The sequence below is a fragment of the Stylophora pistillata genome, chromosome 11, assembly GCF_964205215.1.
Source record: "Stylophora pistillata chromosome 11, jaStyPist1.2, whole genome shotgun sequence".
NCBI classification, from domain to species: domain Eukaryota; kingdom Metazoa; phylum Cnidaria; class Anthozoa; order Scleractinia; family Pocilloporidae; genus Stylophora; species Stylophora pistillata.
The window spans coordinates 21121243-21144095 of record NC_142529.1 but is presented as its reverse complement, the minus strand read 5'-3'; the positions used below and the strand labels follow the sequence as shown (position 1 = coordinate 21144095).

Sequence of the window (22853 nt, the reverse complement as noted above, 5' to 3'; positions counted from 1 at the left end):
ATTATGTAATAACGCAAAATTTAATAGCTCTTGAATGATTTTCAGGCGTTCTGGTTAACTCTGACATGGCCTGCTTATCTGTCTACAATGTCCCAAAATGGTACTTTCTTTGACCATATCACCCTTCAGGTTGCACCCAATCTACACAATACCGAATTCAAAGTTCTTTCTTCCAATGGACCTGGGGTATAGACCACTTTCATAAATAGACCCAACTCATAACTAAACAAGAATTTCCGGCCACAGCAAAAAATCTCATCATAACCCCTCCTAGAACTTCTCGTATTTACTTTTTACCTAAAATTCACAAACCTAACAACCCGGGTCGGCCCATTATCTCGGCTTGCAGTTGCCCTACCGAACTTAGCTCCAGCTATCTAGACAAAATTATGGCTCCCATCGTCAAAACTTTACCATCATATATTAAAGACAGCCAACACGCTCTTCAAATTTTTCGAGACTTTAATTTCCTTGGCCAAAACAAACTTATTTTCACCATGGATATTACGTCTCTTTACACTGTCATTGGTAATGGCGAAGGCCTTCTGGCCCTTAAACATTTTTTTGATCCACGTACTGTTAAGGAACCTAAATCTGAAACACTACTACGCTTAGCCGAACTAGTGCTCACACTCAATTGGTTTTCATTCGGAAACAACTTCTTCAAACAAACCAATGGTGTAGCCATGGGCACCGAAATGGGACCTAGCTATGCCAATCTTTTTGTAGGTTTTGTCGAACATCAATCTTTCACTCAATACAACGGCTCCAAACCTGAACTCTACGGTCGCTACATCGACGACTGTATCGGCGCTACCACCTCTACCAGAGAGGAGCTCACTCAATTCATAACCGCAGTCAATTCTTTTCACCCGGCTCTGAAATATACCTGGGAAATTTCTGACAATTCTTTCTCCTTTTTAGACATCAAAGTTTCAATTGAAGGCAACGGTTTATGTACTAGTGTGTATTGCAAACCTACAGACTCGCATAATTACTTGTTATATTCGTCTTCGCATCCATCTCACGTTAAGAATTCCAATCCTTTTTCTCAGTTTCTAAGACTTCGTCGTTTATGTAGTGATGACTCTGATTTCCACCACAAATCAGAGTCAATGTGCCAGTTTTTCGATAGACGTGGTTACCCTGATTCTGTCGTTCAAGCAGGTTACCACCGGGCCCAACTTATTGATCGACATTCAGCACTACAAACGTCGCATAAGGAAGATTCCAACCGCATTCCATTCACTCTCACGTTTCACCCTCACAACCACTCAGTTAAATCCATCATTCTTAAAAACTTTAAATTACTTCAAAACGATCCAGATACAAGCACTATCTTTTGCAGCCCTCCGCTCATTTCATTCAAACGCTACGAAAACATAGGCAGTTTTTTGGTCAGAAGTTCTTTTCAGACTAATGACCAACCAGGCACTTTTAAATGCGCTCGTGCACGATGCAAAACGTGTCCTTTCATTCACAACACTGATAAAATATCGGGACCTAAACGATCCATTAAGATCACCGATCACTTCACGTGCACCTCCGCCAATGTAATCTATTGCATAACTTGCACTTATTGCAAAAAGACATACATCGGCGAAACAGGCAGAAGACTAGGTGACCGATTCCGCGAACACCTTCGAGACGTGGAAAGGAATGACAAGAACACATCGAAACCAGTCGCTAGACATTTTAATTTACCTAATCATTCCGAGCAACATATGGCAATCTGCGGTCTTTCCTTACACTTAGGTAGCACGGAAAGCCGTAAAACTCTTGAACAAAAGCTCATCTTTCAAACTGGCAGTCTAAATCCCACAGGGATCAACGAACGCTTTTCATTCCACTAATTTATTCATGTGTTTTTCTCGTTGCCATCTTCCCACCAATAACGTAGCTCCATTTTCTGCCTTTAAAAGCACACACAACCCACAATTCCTCTATTCGCTCCGACGAAGGGCTAACGCTCGAAACGTCAGCTTTTGTAATCGTTACGGTGGCCAATTTACCATTTCAACTTTGTTGATATATCCAAATTATTTCGTTACCCCCACCGACGCAGCCCCAAACAGTTTCTTTAGAAACTATCAGCCTTTATTCACTTTCATAAATGGCTGCCGGATTAATATTCTTTTGTTTAAATTTAAATTAGCCCCTCTGGCCTCGTTCTCCAGTACAGAATTCAAAACAATACATTATCTCAAGCGAGGCCAGAAGGGCTAATTTATATTTAAACAAAAGAATATTAATCCGGCAGCCATTTATGAAAGTGGTCTATACAACAACCGTTTCGCCGATATTTGCAAACCCACTGTGTACTTTTATACTTGCACATTTTGCAGAAAATGACAGAGAATACTACGTTTGCTTAGCAGATGGATTAGCTCATTTCAATGAAGAAAATAATACAGCTGACTGTTGGGCAGATTGTAGGTTAGATAATCCACGCATTGCTCCGCACGACGGTACAAATGATGGTCAAGTAGTTGGGGGGTGCAGTTTCTGCCCCGTCTGTGAATTCTTTAGAAAACTCATGTTACCTGTCTTTTTCGGCTTTTAGCCTGCGCCGGATGAAACGAAAGTTTCCGTTTAAAATCACTTTTGGTGCAAGCAGATCTAATGCTGACAGGAACACTGCTCTAAAGCCGCAGTGCTGCCGCCATGAAGAATCCCCCCCTATGGTAACTTTTGTGAAACGCCTTGGGGTGCTCTGAAGAATTCCGTTGTTAGCATGCTTTCCACTGAGAAACAAAGGGAGAAGTAGCAGTTGCTAAAGTCACTAAAAAGTCACTAAAAAGTCACTAAAAAGCTTTAGTCAATGCATTCCCTTTCAGTTTTGTGAGGAAAGGTTAAGACTTGCAGTGATGCAAATCTCAGATAAACTTCAAGATTTATATGGGTGCACTGCATCGGCCAGTTAAATCTCAATGCAATATTTTTATAGTGTTTCAGGTGAAAAGGACAAGTACAGTGAGAGTAGAAACGCATAATTTGATACTTATCCATGCCACCAAACAAACATATTGATTTGATTCAAAACTTACATCTGCACTGTACATATTTTGTATTTACAAGTATAAGAAGAGGGGGGGAGAGAGGGGAACTTTGGGGTCATTTCATTTGACATTAGTATAAATTGCCCTCTCAACAATTATGTATAAATTGCCCTCTCAACAATTATGTGTATGTGTATTTATAGGGCCATGTGTTAGAAAACTCTTTACTGGGTTAATCATGTATTTCCCCCCTTGAAATAAAGAACATTGTATTGTATTGTATTGTATACAGGTCACCTGTGAGGATCATTGCTTTGCATGATATGTGTGTGTATAAAACCTGAGTGCCTTTCAGTTTTTCCGGAATTGTGAAGAACATCACCCCTCTAGCCTCTATCAACTGTTGGCCAACTGTTGGCTGACAGATAACTGACAGGTCACAAATTGGCCATTGCAAAAATTTTAATGTATTTTATGGCAATAATTATTCCCAAGAATTAACATCCAAAATAATACTTTGTACTTTTTATAGATGCTTGTACTTGTAGCTGCTGATCTTACTCTGCATACATTGAATCCAGTGTTTCATTAAGGGCCTGGCACTAGCTAGGCAAATTGACTGGTTATGAGGATGGTTTTGCCCACCTGGTTTGATCATCTAGAGGAAAGTTTATCTTACAGAGAAGTTCAGTTAAAGTTTTGCCTTCCTGTAAAAACCAGTTGCCTTCTTGCTGAAAACATTAATGAACCTCTGTGAATCACCTTTAAAATGAGTTCCTACCTCAATTCAACACTAACATTTCTGCTGCACTATTATCTCTCTAACGAGGTAGTTTGTCCAATGGGATTATCGGCCTACTGTCAGTTGACTGTCGGCCAACTGTTGCTTGTGAGTTGACTAACAGTTTTTTTCCGGGTGTTCTTCCTTACAATTACTCTATTTTCTTTGTTTCATTGATAAACAAACATTAAGGATCCTGAAAGTAGGTTCTCTGTAACATCCTAACACATCAGCCACATGCTACAAGAAACATGCCAAAAAAGAGAGCAGGAGTAATCTCTCTGGACAGCGCATGTTGGAACTGCCAGAAATTGGTAGCTGTGAGGGTTTAAAGTCTTCTGAAAGAAACAGTTTAACATAAATTAAGACAGTCATACTGATATAAATAAAAAATTAGTGTGTTCTTATTTCCCTAGCAGTTTAATTTGCTGATAACCTTTTTAACTCCTGGAAGAAAAAGGGCAAACAAATTCTTCCAAAGACTATTGCATGGCTGGCAACGCATTATTTCTTTTGTATCTGTTATCTATAGTTTTTACCCTGTACTACTTATGAGGGAAACCAACTTCACCAGCCTTAGCCGGCCCTCTATGCCCTAACATCAGTACGCATATTCTCCCTACTGTTCTCTTAAAAAAGTATATATTTTCCAAGGTGCTGACATGGAGAATTTGTTTGTCGTTTTAAGGGCTGCTTGAGTGGGTGATAATTGCCCCTATTTTTGTGACCTTGATGTGCCATGATCATATGTGATGCGTGATGTGTGATTCTTGGTGTGGATTCAGGGGTGACATTACAAGGAGAAATTAGACACTGGTAGACTCCTAAAGGTCAATTGGTTAATGGTTTTCATTGGGTTTGCTTTAATATAAATCTTTTATCAGTTAGTTGTTTTTTTGTTTGTTTTCTTTATCAATTGTTGTACCCTGCGAGCAGAGGTCCTTCGATCTTTCTAGATTAGTCGGGAAGAGGAGTAATCTAGGAAGATCGAAGCTGGCCTCTGCTCGCAGGGTACAATTATTGTAAATCGTAGTAATATTATTGGTATAAATAATGGCAAATAAAAATTTAATATAAAAAATATATATATTGTGACCGGAAATGGTGTGACTCTTAAGTTTCGGTATGATTGACAGTTGTAATTGGAGAAGAGCGTAGTTTTACTGAGGGTTAAGTGCAAGAACGAGGAGGTCATTTAAAGAGAAGAGATAAAACTAATAAAAACGGTGTACTCCTCGAGTGGACGCGGAAGTGAGTGACGAGTGTACCGCACAGTTTCGGTACATTTGTGGTGCCGTGACCAGGATTCGGGAAACAGCGGAGACAACGACAAGGGAATTTACATTGTTTGAAAAAAAAAATTGGCTGACCGCGTGGTTGAAACAGTGAAACAATTGCGCCATGTTGGAAGGAGAACAACCTTCAGAGGAGATAGAACGCTTTGAAGGAAACATAGAGAAGGAGATTACGGAGTTAAAATGCTACCTGGAGCCGGCTGATGAGCTCCGGATTACTTAGAGATGGAAACTGCCGTAAAACAAGGAACACGCATAATCGACAAAATTACGGATCTTATTTTCACAACTGGAAGGCATGAAGCTGGATTCTGGAATTTCACCTCGAGAGGTTCGACAATGGAAGACGGACAAAAAGAGTGGGTTTTCTCCGTTTGTACAAGAAAAGAACAAGCTCTCCGAGAAACTGTTGGAAAATCAGAGGCGAAAGGACGACGAAATTGAGGGTCGGAATTTGGAGAGCAGACGAGAACGTGAGGAACGCGTGACCCGAGAACGCCAACAACAAGAGAAAGAATTCTTGGAGGAGAAATTCAGGGCTGAGTTACGCGTGGCAGAGCAAAAGTTGGAGATGGAAACAGCGGCCAAAGCAACCCACGCAAGGCTTCCCAAGTTGAAGATCGCACCTTTCAAAGGAACACCTATCGACTGGGTTAGGTTCGAAAACATGTTCGTCACGCGAATCCACAACAAACCAATCAGTCCGGAAGAGAAATTTGGCTATCTGTTGGAGATGGTAACCCCTGCAGTACCTGAAAAACGATTGGGAATTTAAAGCCCAGCGAGGTCGGTTACAAAATAGCGTGGGAACGACTGAAGACGGAGTATGGCCAAAACAAGCTGGTTATAAATACCCAGATTCAAGAAATTGTAAATCTTCCAAGTGTTAATGGAACACACTTCATAAGAATTCAGGAACTTTACGAAAGTCTCAGCAAGAACTATGACGCGCTAGTTACGATGGGTGAAGCTGACATGTTACAAGGGTTTGTGATCTCCGCACTAAACAAATTGCCACACGTGAAACCCGACCTCTTACGGATCCATGACAATTGGGAGAGTTGGAGAATAATCTTATAAACAACCTACAGAGATGGCTGAAGAGGAACAGAATGGAAGAACAGCCTGGATCCGCTCGAGAAAACCAAAGGAAAGTGAGACTCCGGTATGCTGCAGAAGGAGAGGATAAATCGCAATCATATCAAAGGAAAATAGCACCCGCCTGCCTCTACTGCAAACAAAGCCACCGGGGAGAACGTTGCGAAACGTACAAGACACTAGAGAGCAGAAGGAAGTTTTTTAAGGGATAACCGGTTGTGTTACAATTGTGCAAGAACGGGACACATTAGCCAACAATGTCGAAGCCGTGGCTGTTTCAAGTGCAAAGGGAAACACCACACAAGCATTTGTGACAAAAACGAGAATCCTCTACTCACCGTGTACACGCCGTCGACCGAGGAGACACTCCCAGCTATCATCCCTGTTAAGATCGACGGAAAAACACTATGGGCGTATTTAGATACGGGATCTGGAAGGAACTTCATCTCGGCGGAAGCAATCAAGAGGCTTAAGTTGAGCCCGGTACGTCACGAAACCCGGAAAATTGTCACGTTGAGCGGAACGCAGAGACAATCCATGCCTACTTTCGACCTAACCATAGATGCAATGGATGGGAAGGCGAGAGAGCGAATCGAAGTCAAGGGAGCAAAAATGGCAGATTTCACGACCATTCGAAGACCAGACTTATGCACCTTGAAATGGAAATATGACCACACAAAATACAAAAGATTCTATAAGAACACGGGAGATATAAGAACACAATCAATGTGATCCTGGGAGACAGTACCTATTGCCGAATTAAAACGAAAGATGTTTTTAAAGGGAAACCTGGACAGCCGATAGTCGAGGGGACGACCTTAGGGTGGGTCACTCATGGCGGTGATTGTGCACAGGTGACTGCTTATTCACCAGAGAGTCAAGCGATTACGAGCAGCTGTACAGTCTGGAAGTGTTAGGAGTAGAAGATCGGCGATAAAACTCCCAGCTGGACGTACACACGGAGTTCGTTGAGAAAATTTCAAGAAAGACAGATGGGAGATACGAAGTCAACGTTCCCTGGATCCCAGGATGGAAATTAGCGGAGAAAAACGAGACACAAAGCAGACAAAGCCTACAAAGAGCATACAAGAAGTTAGAGCAGAACATAAGGCTAAAGAAAGAGTATGAGAAGATTATAGTGATCCAGGAAGAAAGCGGAGTCATTGAAAAGGTTTCCAATCGTCCAACAGGGGACCGTGTGTTCTACATGCCACACAAGCCAGTGATTCGAGAAGATGCAACTACTACAAAGGTCAGGATGGTGTTCTGTGCAAGTGCAAAACCTCACTACCTCGAGAACAGTATCAATGACTGCATGTATAGAGGACCGCCTTTACAGCCTCTCATGTGGGACATACTCATCAGGGCGAGAATGTCGACCGATGTCTTACGTGGGGACATAGAAAAAGCGTTCTTACAAATTGGAATAAAGGACGAAGACCGAGATACCGATTCCGCCTCCTATTCAAGAAAGATGGACTAGAAGAACACTTCCGATTCACGCGAGCACCTTTCGGAGCAGAAGCAAGCCCATTCATACTAGGAGCCACTTTACAGCATCACTACAACCAACAACCAGAAGAGGTCTGGGAAACTGTTCAAATGCTGCGGGAGAACACCTATGTGGATTACCTAATGAAAACTGGTCAAGGTTTAGAAGAAATGGAAAGATTCAAATCAGAAGCCACCCAGATATTGGAGGAGGCAAGCTCACAGCTTGAAAATGTAGCTTCACGAAAATGTAAAGCGTAAATTTGCTTAAAATTTACGTAAAGCGTAAATTTGCTTAGAGTTGAATGACCAACTTTACGCTAGTATTTAAAGTTGTTTAAAGGTGATTAAAGATCAAGTTACACGGCCGGTACGTAAGGTTGACTTAAAGCGAGCGTAAAGGTGTCGAATCAGCTTTACGCTTGTTTACATCGTCGCTTAAAGTGCTCTTAAAGATCAAATTTATACTACCCACGTAAAGGCATATTAAAGGTCGGTATGTAAATATATTCTTATTGTATGTCAATAACATTCAATTCCATCACTAAAACTTGATGAAGACTCTGCAATTGATTCGTTCAAAAGCTTGCGTATGGAAATATAGACCCTGCTGGCTATGCCATGTTAATGAGCCACAACAAGGCGAAATAGCTGTCATTGGCTGCCACTTTAAGGGTGATATGATTGTGCGCATACGTACGATATGAGCCGTACCTGGGGATTGTGCGTGTGCTTTAGTGCTGTCATTAGTTTTACAATTTTTTGCATGCCATACGCATGCCATGAGAGAACTGATTTACAGTTCTCAACAGCTACCACATGTTTAACGTGGAGCTGGCGGTTAGAGAGGGTGCTTACATCAACCTCATTATAAATTAAAGTTGAACTCAAACTGAGAGCGGAAACGAGACCTTGCTGGCTACGCCGTGCTGATGTGCCCTACCAAGGCCGACATAATCGTTCACGACTAGTACTACATGAGTAACTTGGCCTTGCATCTGGTAAGAGCCATATCAAGCGGATGGTTCGTATTCATCAGTGATGATGCCGGTGCTGCTGAGAAATTTACATGCTAAGTGCAAAAAATTGGGAAGAAAAATTTCCCGATTACTGTTGTATTTACCGGCATTTTTAACGTTTCCAGAGTGTTTATGTACATATATATTTGGCGTAAAGGAGCTTGTATTTTAGCTTTACACAAGCTTAAAGTAGGGTTTACACAAGCTTTACGCAAAACAAAAAGGTGTTACGTAAAGTTAGTGTTTCATTACGCCAGCTTTATATGGACGCGTAAAGGTGCTGTAAAGCTGAACTTTACGTAGAGTAAAGGAAGCGTAAAGTTGTGTAAAATTAAACTATACGCTGACTTTACGCTGTCTTTACGCTCACGTAAATTTGATTTTTCATGCTGTGAAGGTTCCCAGTACACAAATGGGAGTCCACTCTTCTAGAAATAGAGAGTGACGGGATGACTAATCCATGCAAGATACTTGGACTCGGTTGGGACAAAGAAAACGACACGCTCGAATTAACTATTCGACGACACGCTGAAGAAGAGCAGGTCACCAACAAAACTATTCTCAGCCACCTAGGCAGCATTTACGACCCCCTTGGCGTATTGTCACCGACTACTGTGGAGGAAAAACGGATCTATAGAGAGGCGTGTGATGAAAAAAACGGATGGAATACAAAAATTTCAGATCCCTTATGGAAACAGTGGACCAAGTGGAGGAAGCAGTTGAAAAGTGTGACTGTGCCTAGGAGCATCGTGAGGCACGTGACGAAGACCGAAACAGCACACCTCCATATATTGTCCAAGATACCCGCTTTTCCATACTACTAACCTTGAGAGAAGAATGGTGGATACCTCGACTCCGCACCCTGGTGAAGAAGGAGATACGTAACTGCAATGTATGGAAGGTGTTCTCTACCACTTGCAAGCCATATGGAGCGCCAATCACTTCCACCCTTCCGGAGTCTCGCACTAAAGTCAGTCGGCCTGGCCAGTACGTAGGTGTGGATTTCGCAGGACCGCTGAAGTACCAAGGAAATAAGACAAGGGAGGAGAAAACATAGATACTGATTTTCACTTGTGCTACATCAAGAGCTGTACACCTGGAATTGACCAGGACCCAAACTGCCGAGGAATTCCAAAGGAAGCTAAATGCCAGAGGTTGCCAGATTTCCTCGCGCAGCAAGAGATTACATGGCAGTTTAACCTCTCCATTAAATCTCCCTGGTGGGGAGGCATGTATGAAAGGCTTATTAAGGAAGTCAAGAAAACAGCATACAAAACGTTAGGAAACACGCATCTCACCTTTCAACAACTTGAAGCGGTGGTCATGGACATTGAGAAGCACCTCAACAACCGACCCCTAACATACGTTGAGAGTGACGAGGGCGAACCGCAAACCTTGACGCCAAACATACTCATGTGGGGCCAAGACGCTCCTGACCTAGCGGATATTGAAATAAACTAGGAGGAAGTTACCAAGCTGCACAGACGTCTAAAGGAACGCCAGAGAACACGTATGGCGTCGTTGGCAGAAAGAGCATGTCTACAGCTTCATGGGGGCACACAGAGTTAACAGGAAGAACAAGCAACAAGTGCCCGAGATAGGAGAGATAGCCTTAGTGGTAGGTGAGAACAGGAACCGAGGGGAATGGAAGAAAGGAAAGGTGGTTTAACAAGTCAAAGGAAGAAATGGAGTAGTGAGGGGAGTTTTCCTACTGCTCAACGGAAACAAGATCCGACGCCCACCTCAGCTTGTATGCCCCCTCGATATAAAAAGTTGTTGCAAGGAACCAGCAGAGGGGAACGAGGTTGAAGCGCAAGAACCCATCAGAAGGGTACTGAAAAGAAGGGCAGCAAATGATGTGAGAGCGAAAATCAAGCTCATTGCTGACCGTGAATCTAACACTTGACTGGACTTAGAGTTCTAAGAACGGGACCCATATCTGAGAGAAAAAATTTACAGAGTTGATTTTTAGGGGAGCGTGACCGGAAATGGTGTGACTCTTAACTTTCGGTATGATTGACAGCTGTAATTGGAGAAGAGCGTAGTTTTTACTGAGGGTTAAGTGTAAGAACGTCGAGGACATTAAAAGAGAAAAGATAAAACTAATTTACGGTGTATTTCTCGAGTGGACGCGAAAGTGAGCGACGAGTGTACCGCACTGTTTCGGTAAATATTAAATAAAGAGAGTCACAAGTATAGAAACTTACCAAGACCTATAAGTACTTCATTTGAAGGTGGCCCTAGACCTGCTTTGTTCTGTGCCCTCACTCTTGCATTGTATTTTCCATTTGGAAGCCTCAGGCCACTATACTCTGTACTTGTGGTTTTGGCTGCGTTTGGTGACTTCCATGGGAGACCTTCAGCCACATATTGGACTATGTATTGTTTGATTTCTGCGCCACCATCTGTCGAAGGGCGATCCCATTTAAGTTGGATATAAATTTCTGCACTTTTCTGGTCAAATCGTCTTTGTGTTTTAAGGTTTCTTGGTGATGAAGGTGGACCTACAATAACAACAAAAAAGCATGGGTACACTTGAGTTGATAGTTGGAGAGATTTCCTCCCTGATATCAATTGACAGCTTACAACCTGCATGTAAGACTCTCAGCCAACCTCTGATTAGAAACCTACAAGTAACCCAAAAGCTTGAAATTCCGCTAAATGGAATCTATTTGTTAAACATGATACAAAAGCAAAATGATGTTAATGGTGACATCAAGAACCAGAGTCCAAATTGATATATTATTATAATTTAAATTATCGTATGAAAGGAATTTCTCCCTCTCATATACCGTTTCAAGCTGAAATATCATGTTTACCCTTCTTTACTGGTACTTAATTTCGTGTTTTTTTGTGATTGTAAAGAATTGCAAATTAATTGAAGACGAACAAATAAAAATGCTCACATGTGGAATTGTAAGAACATTCAAATCACAGAAAAAATTATTAACATGTAATAAAAAACCACAATAGGCTATGCATCAAAATTATTGACCAGTTTTACAGGTAAGTTCTACATGTATCTTGTGTAATGTAATACCGTATTTACCCGTGTAGAATGCGCACTTTTTCTCACGCACGTCCTAACTTGCATACGTTAAAAACACAACAGAAAAAGTAACACATTTAAAGCTTTGATTAAATAACTTATTTTCAACGAAAAATTATAGGTGGACATTAAGGTTTTACTCTAAAATCAAAAGGAAAGATAAAATTCGCTTAACATTTTCGCAAGTGTGCAAACAGGCACGTGGATCAGATTTCAGAGGGAATGTGCAAATTTGGCCGCGTGTGAAAAGATCTTATATTACATGGAATTTTTCAATGGGAAGCACGAAAGCGAGCAAGAAATATATTTAAACGCAGTACTTAATTTGCTGTTATAAGCGAAAACGCGCCAATTTCTTATGTGAAGCAAGCACACGCAGTGGAATTCATCGTGGCTATATTGTTGTTTGTCTATACGGCCAGAAAATTGGATAGCGTTAATTTGAAAATTCTAAAAATATGACGATATGACAGTCGTGGCCCAGGCTCTTTCACAGTGGATATATGGCGATTATTATAAGAGTTTGTATAGTGGTTAGTTGGACTTGTTTTTGAGCTCCGTAAATATAAAGTTGTGTGAAAGAATAAAAGAAATAAAATCTTACCTTCATACTGAGTAGTCTGTGCTGTTCTTGTCGCGATTTGAGGCCGTTTTGCTGTGTTTCAGCTCAATGTCCTAGCACTAACACAGCAAAACGGCCTCAAATCGCGACAAGAACAGCACAGACTACTCTGTATGAAGGTAAGACTTTATTTCTTTTATTATTTCACACAACTTTATATTTGCGGAGCTCGAAAGCAAATCCAACTAAACCACTATACAAACTCTATAATAATCCACTCTGAAAGAACTTGTGACAGAGGCGCCTGTGACAGAGCCTGGTCCGCCTGTGGACATGACACAAAATCTTCGATACTTTTCGGTCATATTGTTGCTCACTCAATATTTACCGGGCCATGGAATCGTCAAATTAGCTAGGCCTTGCTTGAAGTCCTAAAGTTTGATATCATAAAATTTCATGAACAACTAGGTGGCAAAAGATTTTGATTTTAACGATATAGTAAATTTCTTATTCTTGTTGTCGTAATAAATAATTGTACGAATATATTAACTTGTCTTTTCTGCTGTGAAAACAATTTTTTCTGATAAATTAGGTTAAAAACAAGGGTGCGCATTATACATGGGTGCGCATTATACATGGGCGCGCGTTATACACGTGTAAATACGGTAATCATCTTCATCCAAATCACAAGACTCGTGTGCACATTCCAGAGAATATCTTTTGTGCAGTCCTCAAAATTGCCATTCACTGGTTTCTTGTAGTTCTCATACACAAGTTTCTTGTAACATTTCAACAACTGGAGGTTATGAAAAACAAAATGAAGTTAAGAATCCTTGAACCATTAATTTAATAACCTATCCTCAAATTGGCCTTTTGAAATCCCAAAAATGAAACTGAATCCCATGAATCTGTCTTGCCAAAATTGCAAAATTAAGTACAAATAAGGGTAATACCAGATTCTCAGAGCTAAATTTCTAGAAATTGAAAGACAGACAGATGGGAGAATTGATACCATGATCTTGGGGATTACAAGGTTCATAATACATACTCAGCTTTTTTATATCGATTTTATGGTACTTCACAGTGGCCCGGTTTTCAGCTCGGCACTGCAGCGTCTCAAACTCGACATCTTGTGTGGTGATCATTGTAAGGTAGCTTTTGCTACCCGTGTCATCATGCAATCTCTTGGGTACTGTCCTGTTAGATGGAATGTGCATCCATGAGAATGTTGCTTTGTGGCCCTCTGGAATATTTACTGCACAAACTACTGTTATCTTGTGGTTTAGCCAAGACTCTTCACTGGTGTCAGAGGCAGCCTCATCTATCAAGAGATCTAGAATATGACAAAAATAAAGCATGAATTATTGTCACAATCAGGAGCTAAAAGGAGATGATTTCCAAGTACGCAATTATAGCTTTGCTATTTCAATTTGCAGGTAGGAATTTTTACATTATTATTATGTATTTTAATTGTTAAGTAAATAAAAAATGAATTTCTTGTTGTTGCTGTTGTTGATTGTACACTACGTCATTCTTCTCCCTTATTCTAAACATGACAGGAAAAAAATTTTCAAACTGGTGGTCAGCAATCCTTCAGTTTTCCTGTCAAATTTTCAAGAATTACAAGCAATTTTAGGCAGTAAAAAGATGTACCACAGGGGGTAAATTTTACCAATTACTGTTTGTAAAGGAGAACACGGCTATGTTCCAAAAACTGTTCACTTTTTACCCCCACTATCGAGAAAGAGTTTTGAAGTTACGACAGAGAGTTTGTTTTGAGATTCCAATGAGAAATAATCTTTCAAAGATAAGTGTCATTTCATCAACTGAGTTGATGTAAAATGGCCATCTCAAATAGCTTCTCAAGCAGCCCTAGTGCGCCGTTGCTTCCCATTAGTGACCATTACAGAAATTCTCCTTACAATATCAGTACAATATCAAGCAGACAAGTCATGAGAATAAAGGAAAATATTAACTAGGGGTTTATAAGTTTTGATCCACCACCAAATTCTCCACAGGAATTGTATGGCAGACTGTAACAAGAATTACTAAAATATGTGATAATTAAGAGGAGTAGAAGGATTATTAGCAAGATTCTAAGCACACATGAAGACAGTCTTTGAACAGTGAATCATTTTGAGGTTAATCTTTGGCCTAAGGAAACCCTATCCAGCCTGACATCATATTCTCCTGACTGTTCTCTATACATTTATCGGGGAACTGATAGCTGATAATCAAAAGCTTCTCTAGAAAGGAATCACTTCTCTGTTAGAATGACCTTTAAGTTTGATTCAACCATGACATTCAATGAGACTGCAGGGAGAAATTAGATGCTGGTCACTCTGAGTATAATTACAAGGTTCAAACATGATTGATAGCAAATCTTTATTTTACACGTTTTTAGGTTGCAGAGATAAAAACTATTATGGGTTCTATGGAAGATTCACCACAGTTAAATCTCAGTCCCTCAAGGTTTTAAGCTGTTATTGGAAAATTGTGGTCAAAAGTTTTGACTGACTAAAAAATATAGCTATGGTGGTAAAGAGCTTATTAAAAAAGTGAAAAAAGAAAGTGTTTAATTTCAGACACGATGAGAGTCTGTATGAATCAATGTCTTTTATCTGTAGTCATATTCACCAACCAGAAAATGCAAGCTAATGGTTTTTATTCATTAATGAAGACATTAACATTAGAAAGCTGACTAAAAGCAACATTTCACAATTTACACACCAAACGCAATTTCTACAGGGTAAAAATTCTTTCACTTCGCTCATTCTACCAGTTGCATACCATAAAGAAATTTATCTCCTTTAACCTATGATCATATTAATAGTTAAATTCACTATTAAATGTTTTTCAGTTAGTGTCTTCATGTATTCTCAAGTAACCACTTCCTTTATACACTAAATAATTATTACTACTGGTATAAAATATATTTCTTTCCAGCTGTGTAGTCTTAATAAAATTTTTGTATGAGGATGGTTCTAAGGTTTTCAATGAAGATAATCAAGATTTCATGATGCCTCATCTTGGTGAAGAGATTGAGGTTTTTGTAGTTAAAAGCAAGAAAATATTCTATCTGATACATATAGACAATCATGTAACATTTTACTCCATAGAAAGTCCCAATTCTCTTCCACACAATTTTATTGCGCAAGTTGCCAAAAAGAAAAACAAAACCTACATTTATTAAAATTTCCCATAAATGCTATAATTTTCATAATAAGTTGTATAGTATTTTAATTGGTTTTGACCATGATTGCGAAAGCAGTCTCACTCAACTTCCTTTCTGCCTCAAACAAACATCATTATTCACCATTTTTTTTTTACAATGATCCTTAACTTCACTAAATATTTTCCCCTAAGTTTGCTTTAGAAAGATAGGTAAGAGAACAGCACTTTGACCAAAATTGAGAACAAAATTACACAAGACTTGTATAAATATTCATCAGAACAAAAAAGTTATGATTATACTGACAAACTTTCATATCGAACTTAAATACTCAATTTTGGGTTTTTGGTGAACCCAATGGTCGTAATTTTCTCCTTTCTTCGACAGAAGTCATAGATAAGCTTCAAGGGATGTTTATAAGAACAGATTTTACAAAAAAAAAATGTGTATTAAAGTTACAAAATTATAATTTCATGACTGAGTCAAATTTGTGGGTTTTGAGCCCCTGTCTTCAGAAAATGGAAGAAACAAATTACATATACGAAGAATAATGTAGATAAAATAAGATAGCCAAATGCCATGATAAACAGAACCCATATCGTCAAGAAAAGTTGGCCAGAGGGCAATTTTCTTTTAATTGTCAAATCGGAGGAAAACATCTATTTCAGTTCTTTTCAGGGAACGATTTACCAAAAAAAAAAAAATTAAAAGCAATAAAAACAATGTTTCAGGAAAAACGTTTTCACGGTTGGGTCTCAAAACGGAAGACACCGCAAACTACAGCAAATTGATCCTTATCTGAATGTATCACAAATAAAATACGATGTTGACAGTTCGTGGTCTAAAAATTGTTCGAAGAAAAACTTTGACGCATGTGGAAATGCTAATCCAGAACTAGAAGCACTTCGCGAAGGTTAGAAATCGGCGAACAGCTGCTGTCATTCTCATGTTGATTTTATATTAGAATGCACTAGAATCGTAGAACAAACTGAAAGTCACGCGAACATAAAAAGGTTTCCTAAATAAAATTCCTTGACGAACAAACGTCCAATATAGCCTGTCCAAACAGGTGCATTTACAATAGATTTGTCCACATATCAACAGAATAGTCGCTTAGGTGCTATAATCCAAACAAATAAAAATTTTTCTTGTTCCGGCATGCAATTAACAACTTGCTAATTCGAACGCGATATCCATGAAATGTACTACTACCAATATAGCCTGTCCAAATAGGTGCATTTAGAATAGATTTGTCCACATATCAACAGAATAGTCAGTTACGTGCTAGAATCCAAACAAATAAAATTTTTTCTTGTTCGATGCAATTAATAACTTGCTAATTCCGCTTCCCAGTTCCCTAACCACCTGCCGGTTAGCTCAATTGGTTAGAGCGCTGGACTGTTGTGCGGGAGGTCGAGGTCGATGGCTCGAGCCCCGGACGGACCAACACTCAAGGTCTTAAAATAACTGAGGAGAATGCGCTACCTTTCTATAATGTCAAGAAATGGATAGACATTCTAGTCTTCTCGGATAAGGACGAATAAACCGTAGGTCCCGTCTTCTGCATCTATTAATTAGTTAATTTGGTTAGGCAGGGGACGTTAAAGAACCCACTCACGAGATTACGGTGATGTGGTCTTGCCGGTTTACCGGAATTGGGACTTCTCCAGAAGTCACTAATAAAACGATTATGATGCAAACTTGATCCATATGAATAATAAGTTATATCTGTTCATTTATATCTCTAGGGACTCGCCGCTACATTACAGCCATTTATCACCCTGTACAATATTCGGTTTCTTCGAAAAAGGAAACTAGGAAAATCAACGGCCGTTCACTATGTTCAAAAATAAATTCACTCTGTCATTAAGGCAATATTAATTTACACATTTTTAAGACTGTTTTGAATATCCTCCGCGACTACTTCTGATCTGAAATGCTGACCACAGGCTTACCATTTTAAATATCTGTGGTTTCGGGTTTCTATGGTAATGGGTTCCTGTGCCCTTATCAATGTAGTTCAAATATATTGCCTCCAGAATCTGTCCCTAGTAATCAGTCTTCAAAATTTCGGACCCAGCCACCTTACCCGAGGTATAAAAATCTGAAAAATCTGAAAAATTGTATCCTCTGTCGGAACTCCAAAGGCGCTACTTTGTATTTCTGGCGGATGTCGTAAGCCAAGATCGACCAATAAGAATCGAGAAAGTTTTTGTCCACATTCCCAGGAAAACCCTTTGAGTGTTAGATACGATAACCGAAGCTCATGTTTGGAATTCCTTTGATGACCCCTCATGTCCGGATCCTAGAAGAGCTCCAGCTCCAAATCTACGACTTTGCGTTTCATTTTCTCGTAAACCGTTGAATGGAATGATTCAAAACCGAGTCACCGTAACAGCTGGATAATCCTTCTGTGGCCTGTTGAATTTCGGTGAGAAAAAAAGACCTACAAGGTAAAACACTTTTGTCTCGAATACGAGGGTGGTGTGGGATCTGGAGGCCTAAGCTGCCTCCCTAATGTCGCATTTCTTCGCTGGGAAGAGCGAGCCGAATTAACCGCCGAACTCAGTTTGAAAGCCCCAAACGAGCGATTTTGAGACTTTCTGGCCGAAAAAAAACACTTCCAAACAGGTAATAAACTATTAATCTTTATTCGGAGTTGATTTTTTTTTGAAGACTAATTACTAGGGACAGACTCTAGAGGCAATACATTTGAACTTCATTGATAACGGCTATGTAAATGCCACAGGAACCCATTACCATAGAAACCCGAAACCACAGAGATTTAAGATGGTAAGCCTGTGCACTGACCAAAAAAAAAAAATCAAATTACGCGCGCGTAAGTCTAAATAACCGGAGAATAAGGAAAATTCCTTGCATTGTACTCACCAACAACGGACAGCTTCACTGCATCGGTTTCGGTCTTTCCAATTCCATATTTAATTTGACAAAAGAAAGTCGTGGAGTCTTCCAATTCAACATTCCTAATCTTAAAACTCGCTTTCTTGTCAGGGACGATCTCGACTCTGTTCCGAACCCATCCAACGTCTTCCAAGAGGTTGTTCTGTATAGTTCCGTTCTTAGTCTTAACTAGAAAGGCCACATATCTGTTTCCGACAACAACCCCGAATCGAACATCTTGCACGTCTTTCACAACATATTCCCAATCAAACTGCACATCCTTGCCAACAAATATCTCCTTATCTTTGGGTTTAGTAGAAAAGTAAACTGTGTCTTCACTCGCAGCATACGCTAGTTGATGATCAGAATAAATAAAACAAAATAAATTCAGTCACAATCCCTTCGAAGTTCTTACTGATAATTTACCGTTTGACTTACCAAATAACGTAACGAACAACCCAATTGTCTTTATTCGAGAACAGACAAAGGAATTCATTGTACAACTTCCCCGTGCACAGCACACTAAGAACAACACACGGTACTGGCCAACGGTCCAGCCAATTTCGCTTTGATTATCGGCTTCCGAAGTGAACACCAAAGAGCACGCTAATCTTAAAACAGAGAGATGACCTTGTTATAGACAGATGCACCAAAAGGCCTATTCCAAAACATGGTCATCAGATAATATCGATCACACTTCCTTCGTAAGAGGTTTCATGGTTTTCTTCTTCAAACACATGACTGGTGGCACGCTCTTTATACAACGCGAGTCACGTGGTTGTCAACCGCAATCGCGACGGGTTTTTTTTTTTTTTTTTTTTTGCGGCACGAGAAGTAAATCGAAACAACCAGAAGACTGACGTTCGATTTTCCTTTCCGAATGTACTGCAGCCCTTGTGAGTTTACCTTTTGAAAAATGCCGATTGAGGCTGCTGACAAAGAAAGAAGATTAATTTAAGAATATGATATTCTATTTCTAGAAAACGCTAGGCTTCATTTAAAAGCAATGTCAACAGAGGGAACAAAATGACTACAGTTAAAAACGAAAAAGTCACATAATTAAAGAAGCTTTAAGTCTTAAACCTCTATATAAGGTGCGAAAAGGGTCTACCACATTATGAAGTGCTGAATTTTTAAGAGAGAAAATGAAGCTTTCGGATTAATTTTCGGCAAGCAATAGGATTAGTGAGTTAATATTCATATCCTTTCTTGTTTTAATTACAAAAAAAAAACGTCTATGATGTTATAGCTTGTGCATAACACAAGCAAATACCCACTTAAGTTTTATGAATATCCTAATGACAGTGTTTTTCTTCTTATGAAACCATAGAGTTTATTTTTAGAAGAGGTCTTTGGCTGACAAGAAAAAAACTGACTTTTATTCATAATAGATCATGTTTGTAAGATGGCCTGCGAGGAACATGTTTGCATGCACTGCGTTTTTCACTAAAAACGTTTTACAATTATTGTAAGCTCTATAAGTGATCAGGGTCTCTATATCCATTAATTTTTACGTTCTCTTATCCGTTTTATCATATTCCACAAGTAATATGTAACTCAAACAAAAGATGGGCGAAATTTGGGAAACGTGTATGCAGTCAAAAAATTCAACATCACATCGTGGGAAAAAATTAAAGGAACTCTATTCGATTGTAAGAAATTCGTGGCATTCCCCTAACAAGTAATCGGGTGTAGTGTTTATTAGCTAGGATATCTCTGATTATAAAACAAATAGTCATTATTCCGGTTTATTGAGATTAAATTGTACATTCTGCTGGCTTGAATAAACTGAAAAGAGTTCGTCGCCGAAATGTCTACCTTTCGCAGCAGTGATATGTCATTTGAAAGCCATTTGCGCAAACCATTCAAAGGGAATATTGAACATAATTTTCTAAACAAATTAACATGCAGAAAAGCCATAACAATATGAACGTCTCGATATATAAAGACCTAAGTAAAATTAACCATATTTGTGGAATATTATAACTGAATGGATTGACCTAGTCACTTCGGCAGCTGGTATGAACTGATGAGGCTGTAAGAACTTAAGTTTCGGAGATACACGAAAAGTATGGTAGTTTTCCCATTCGAGATTGACGTGCACTTTAGAAAAAATGGCCGTAAACGAGTAGAAGACTTTCTTGATCAAAGAGAAATTACTTGTCTTCAACTGATCATTCTGTGTTAGATGTCGAAGGGAAACAAACCTTAGGTCTTTTTGATTGATTGCTGGTAAAGTTTACACTGAGAAAAACCGTTTGAAGTCTGCTCACCAGTAAGGCTTCTTTGGGTATTGCGGGCATAAGATGGTCACATTTTTTTTCTCGTGATTTCCGCCGTGGTACACTTGGAGCTTCCCTTAATTATCTGTCAATAACCACTCCAACAAAACTACATGTCTGAAACGAAACTAGTCAAGACTGCTCGCTTGGCGTGCAGCCGTTCTTATTGCACAGTTCTTTTACGATCCGAAATCGCGCAAAAAAATTTATTTGCAAATAAAAAACTGGTGATATCAGACATGTGCCACTCGTGGTTACTTACGATATCAAAGAATCTTTAGCAGAAATGTCATTGATTTTCTTTCGGTGATGTCAATCGACCAATGAGGAATTGTTTGACGAAACATGTTGCATTATTTTCAGATTTAGAGTGATCCATGCAGTTATTTCCATCGGCAAGAGCTATTTTTTACACCTTAGATTTTTAGATATCTCATTATGGTAATCCATGCTATAGTGAACAACTTGAAATTCCCGAGTTGCGATTAAATAGCAAATGATTCTTATGTTGAACATATCTGAGACACTTCAAGAACTTGGCTTCAGACTTATTGCATTGAATAGAAGATGCCCTTTTTCTCGAGTTTGACCCCTCTTTCCGGCTTTGGCATCAGTGACTGACTGAAACGTATGGAAAATAGACATGTTTCAGTTTCGAACAGGTGAGAAAATACTTTCATCGTCAAAGCTGGGAGTTCTAAATCAAAGTGCGCGTTATTGCGAAATTGTCTTAAAATAAATAATTTGATCAATTTTGTCGGTAAACATTTATCGCAGAACTATAGCTTTGTATGAGTTTATCTTAAATTGCTGTTAATATAAACAGAATTGCCAATTATTTAGTCTAAACTCAGATAAATTTTATTGAAACTTCAACCCATTCAAAAGGCCGTAGAAAACCCACGGCGTTTTTTAGTGGTTGCTGCGATAATCTCTTGCTAGCCCCTCTTATCTAGTTATTAGCGCATATGCTCGTTCAGCCGGATTACCTAAGATAACGAACGCACACAGGTGTATGGAGCCAAAGGAACAAATTCTCGACTGGTAGAGAACCGCTAGTAAGCTGAAAAAGATCTGCTCAGCGATAAAATTAATCTTTTCCGGATATGGAAGGATATTGGGATTAACCAAGCTTTAGTTTTCGGAGTTATCAGATAACATTTCACAGTTAAAAATGGAACCCTCTGTCAATTTTCCCCCCTGTTGTTATAACTGACCAACCGCCGTGCTTGAAAGATGCAGCGACCTTAAGTATGCCGTGTCAAAACTGTACAGCCCACCCCGTCCCCCATCTACACTTATGGATACCAATAGGTACAAAAACTCTATTAGAGAAACCACCATGAAAAAATAACTGAATTACAACCGCATGGCTGTGAAAGATTTAGGCACAAGACTAAAGAAACCTAGAAATATTGGAGTACCAATCATATTGACAACCATTTAGCCATTTTTTGAAATATCTTTATTCATCCAGCGCCTAAAAGAGACATCTTTAAGAGCGGAATCGTTTGAAGATTCCGAGGACCTGTGATTTTTTTCCAGATCCAAGCAGAAATTTGTAATTTTTGGTGAAAAGATGGAATACTTTATCCAAAAATAGGCCGAAACGTGCTTTCGTCGAGAAACGTTGTAAAAAAAAGTGAACTTTATCATTGCAGGGCATCTGGTATCTATCTGCAATTAACCCTGGAATAACCTTTAACTTCTACAATTAAGTTATAACTTCTTCCTATGATACCCATTCCTTATTCAGAAAACAAAGAATGAGAATACTCAAGTGTAGCGGACGGAGGGATCTAGAGACATTCCATCATTGCTCCGAACGCGATATTTAGATAGGACTTTATACTGAAACCAAGTAAGCCACTCGTATCGATCAAAGCTCTTTAATTTCTTGATTTACTTGATTACGTAAAAACTGAAAGGATAATTACAACAAAAACCTATTACTATAATTCGCACAGAACATCGATTGTGCAATAGCAACGCAAAAGGGGGCGTATCACGGTACTAGAAATTCACAAAATAACACTAATCACGAGCAATAATATAAGAGAAATACTATAACTAAATAGATTAATACAAATTACAACTACAAATCATACCTCTTTCTCCAATCTTAACTCTTTTCTTTAGGTTTCTTTCGAGTAATCAACGCTACTATATTCCCACGTGTTATCTCGTCGCTCGATTAAGAAAAC

At 39.2% G+C, this 22853-nt stretch overlaps 1 protein-coding gene, 1 long non-coding RNA gene and 2 pseudogenes across 3 annotated transcripts; 2 read left to right on the top strand and 2 right to left on the bottom strand.

The window, feature by feature from the left end:
- Positions 1-3496: 3496 nt before the first annotated feature.
- Positions 3497-19453, bottom strand: LOC148720554 (titin-like). Of its 2 annotated transcripts, none has more exons than XM_088739818.1 (5): positions 18806-19453; positions 18356-18718; positions 13343-13627; positions 10891-11187; positions 3497-4115 (listed from the first exon to the last, which is right to left on the bottom strand). In XM_088739818.1, exons 1-5 carry the CDS (start codon positions 18861-18863, stop codon positions 4021-4023), a joined length of 1098 nt encoding a protein of 365 aa, XP_088595944.1. In that variant the 5' UTR covers positions 18864-19453; the 3' UTR covers positions 3497-4020. The 2 variants fall into 2 exon arrangements, with proteins under 2 accessions (XP_088595944.1, XP_088595942.1); XM_088739816.1 differs by having other exon boundaries at positions 3497-4118; positions 18806-19451.
- LOC148720556 (uncharacterized) lies at positions 4971-9406 on the top strand (annotated as a pseudogene).
- LOC148720555 (uncharacterized) lies at positions 9521-10934 on the top strand (annotated as a pseudogene).
- Positions 19454-22522: 3069 nt separating the features above from the next.
- On the bottom strand, positions 22523-22853 carry LOC148720553 (uncharacterized). Its single transcript, XR_015993565.1, has 2 exons — positions 22758-22853; positions 22523-22570 (listed from the first exon to the last, which is right to left on the bottom strand). It is a non-coding gene; the product is annotated as an uncharacterized LOC148720553 (long non-coding RNA).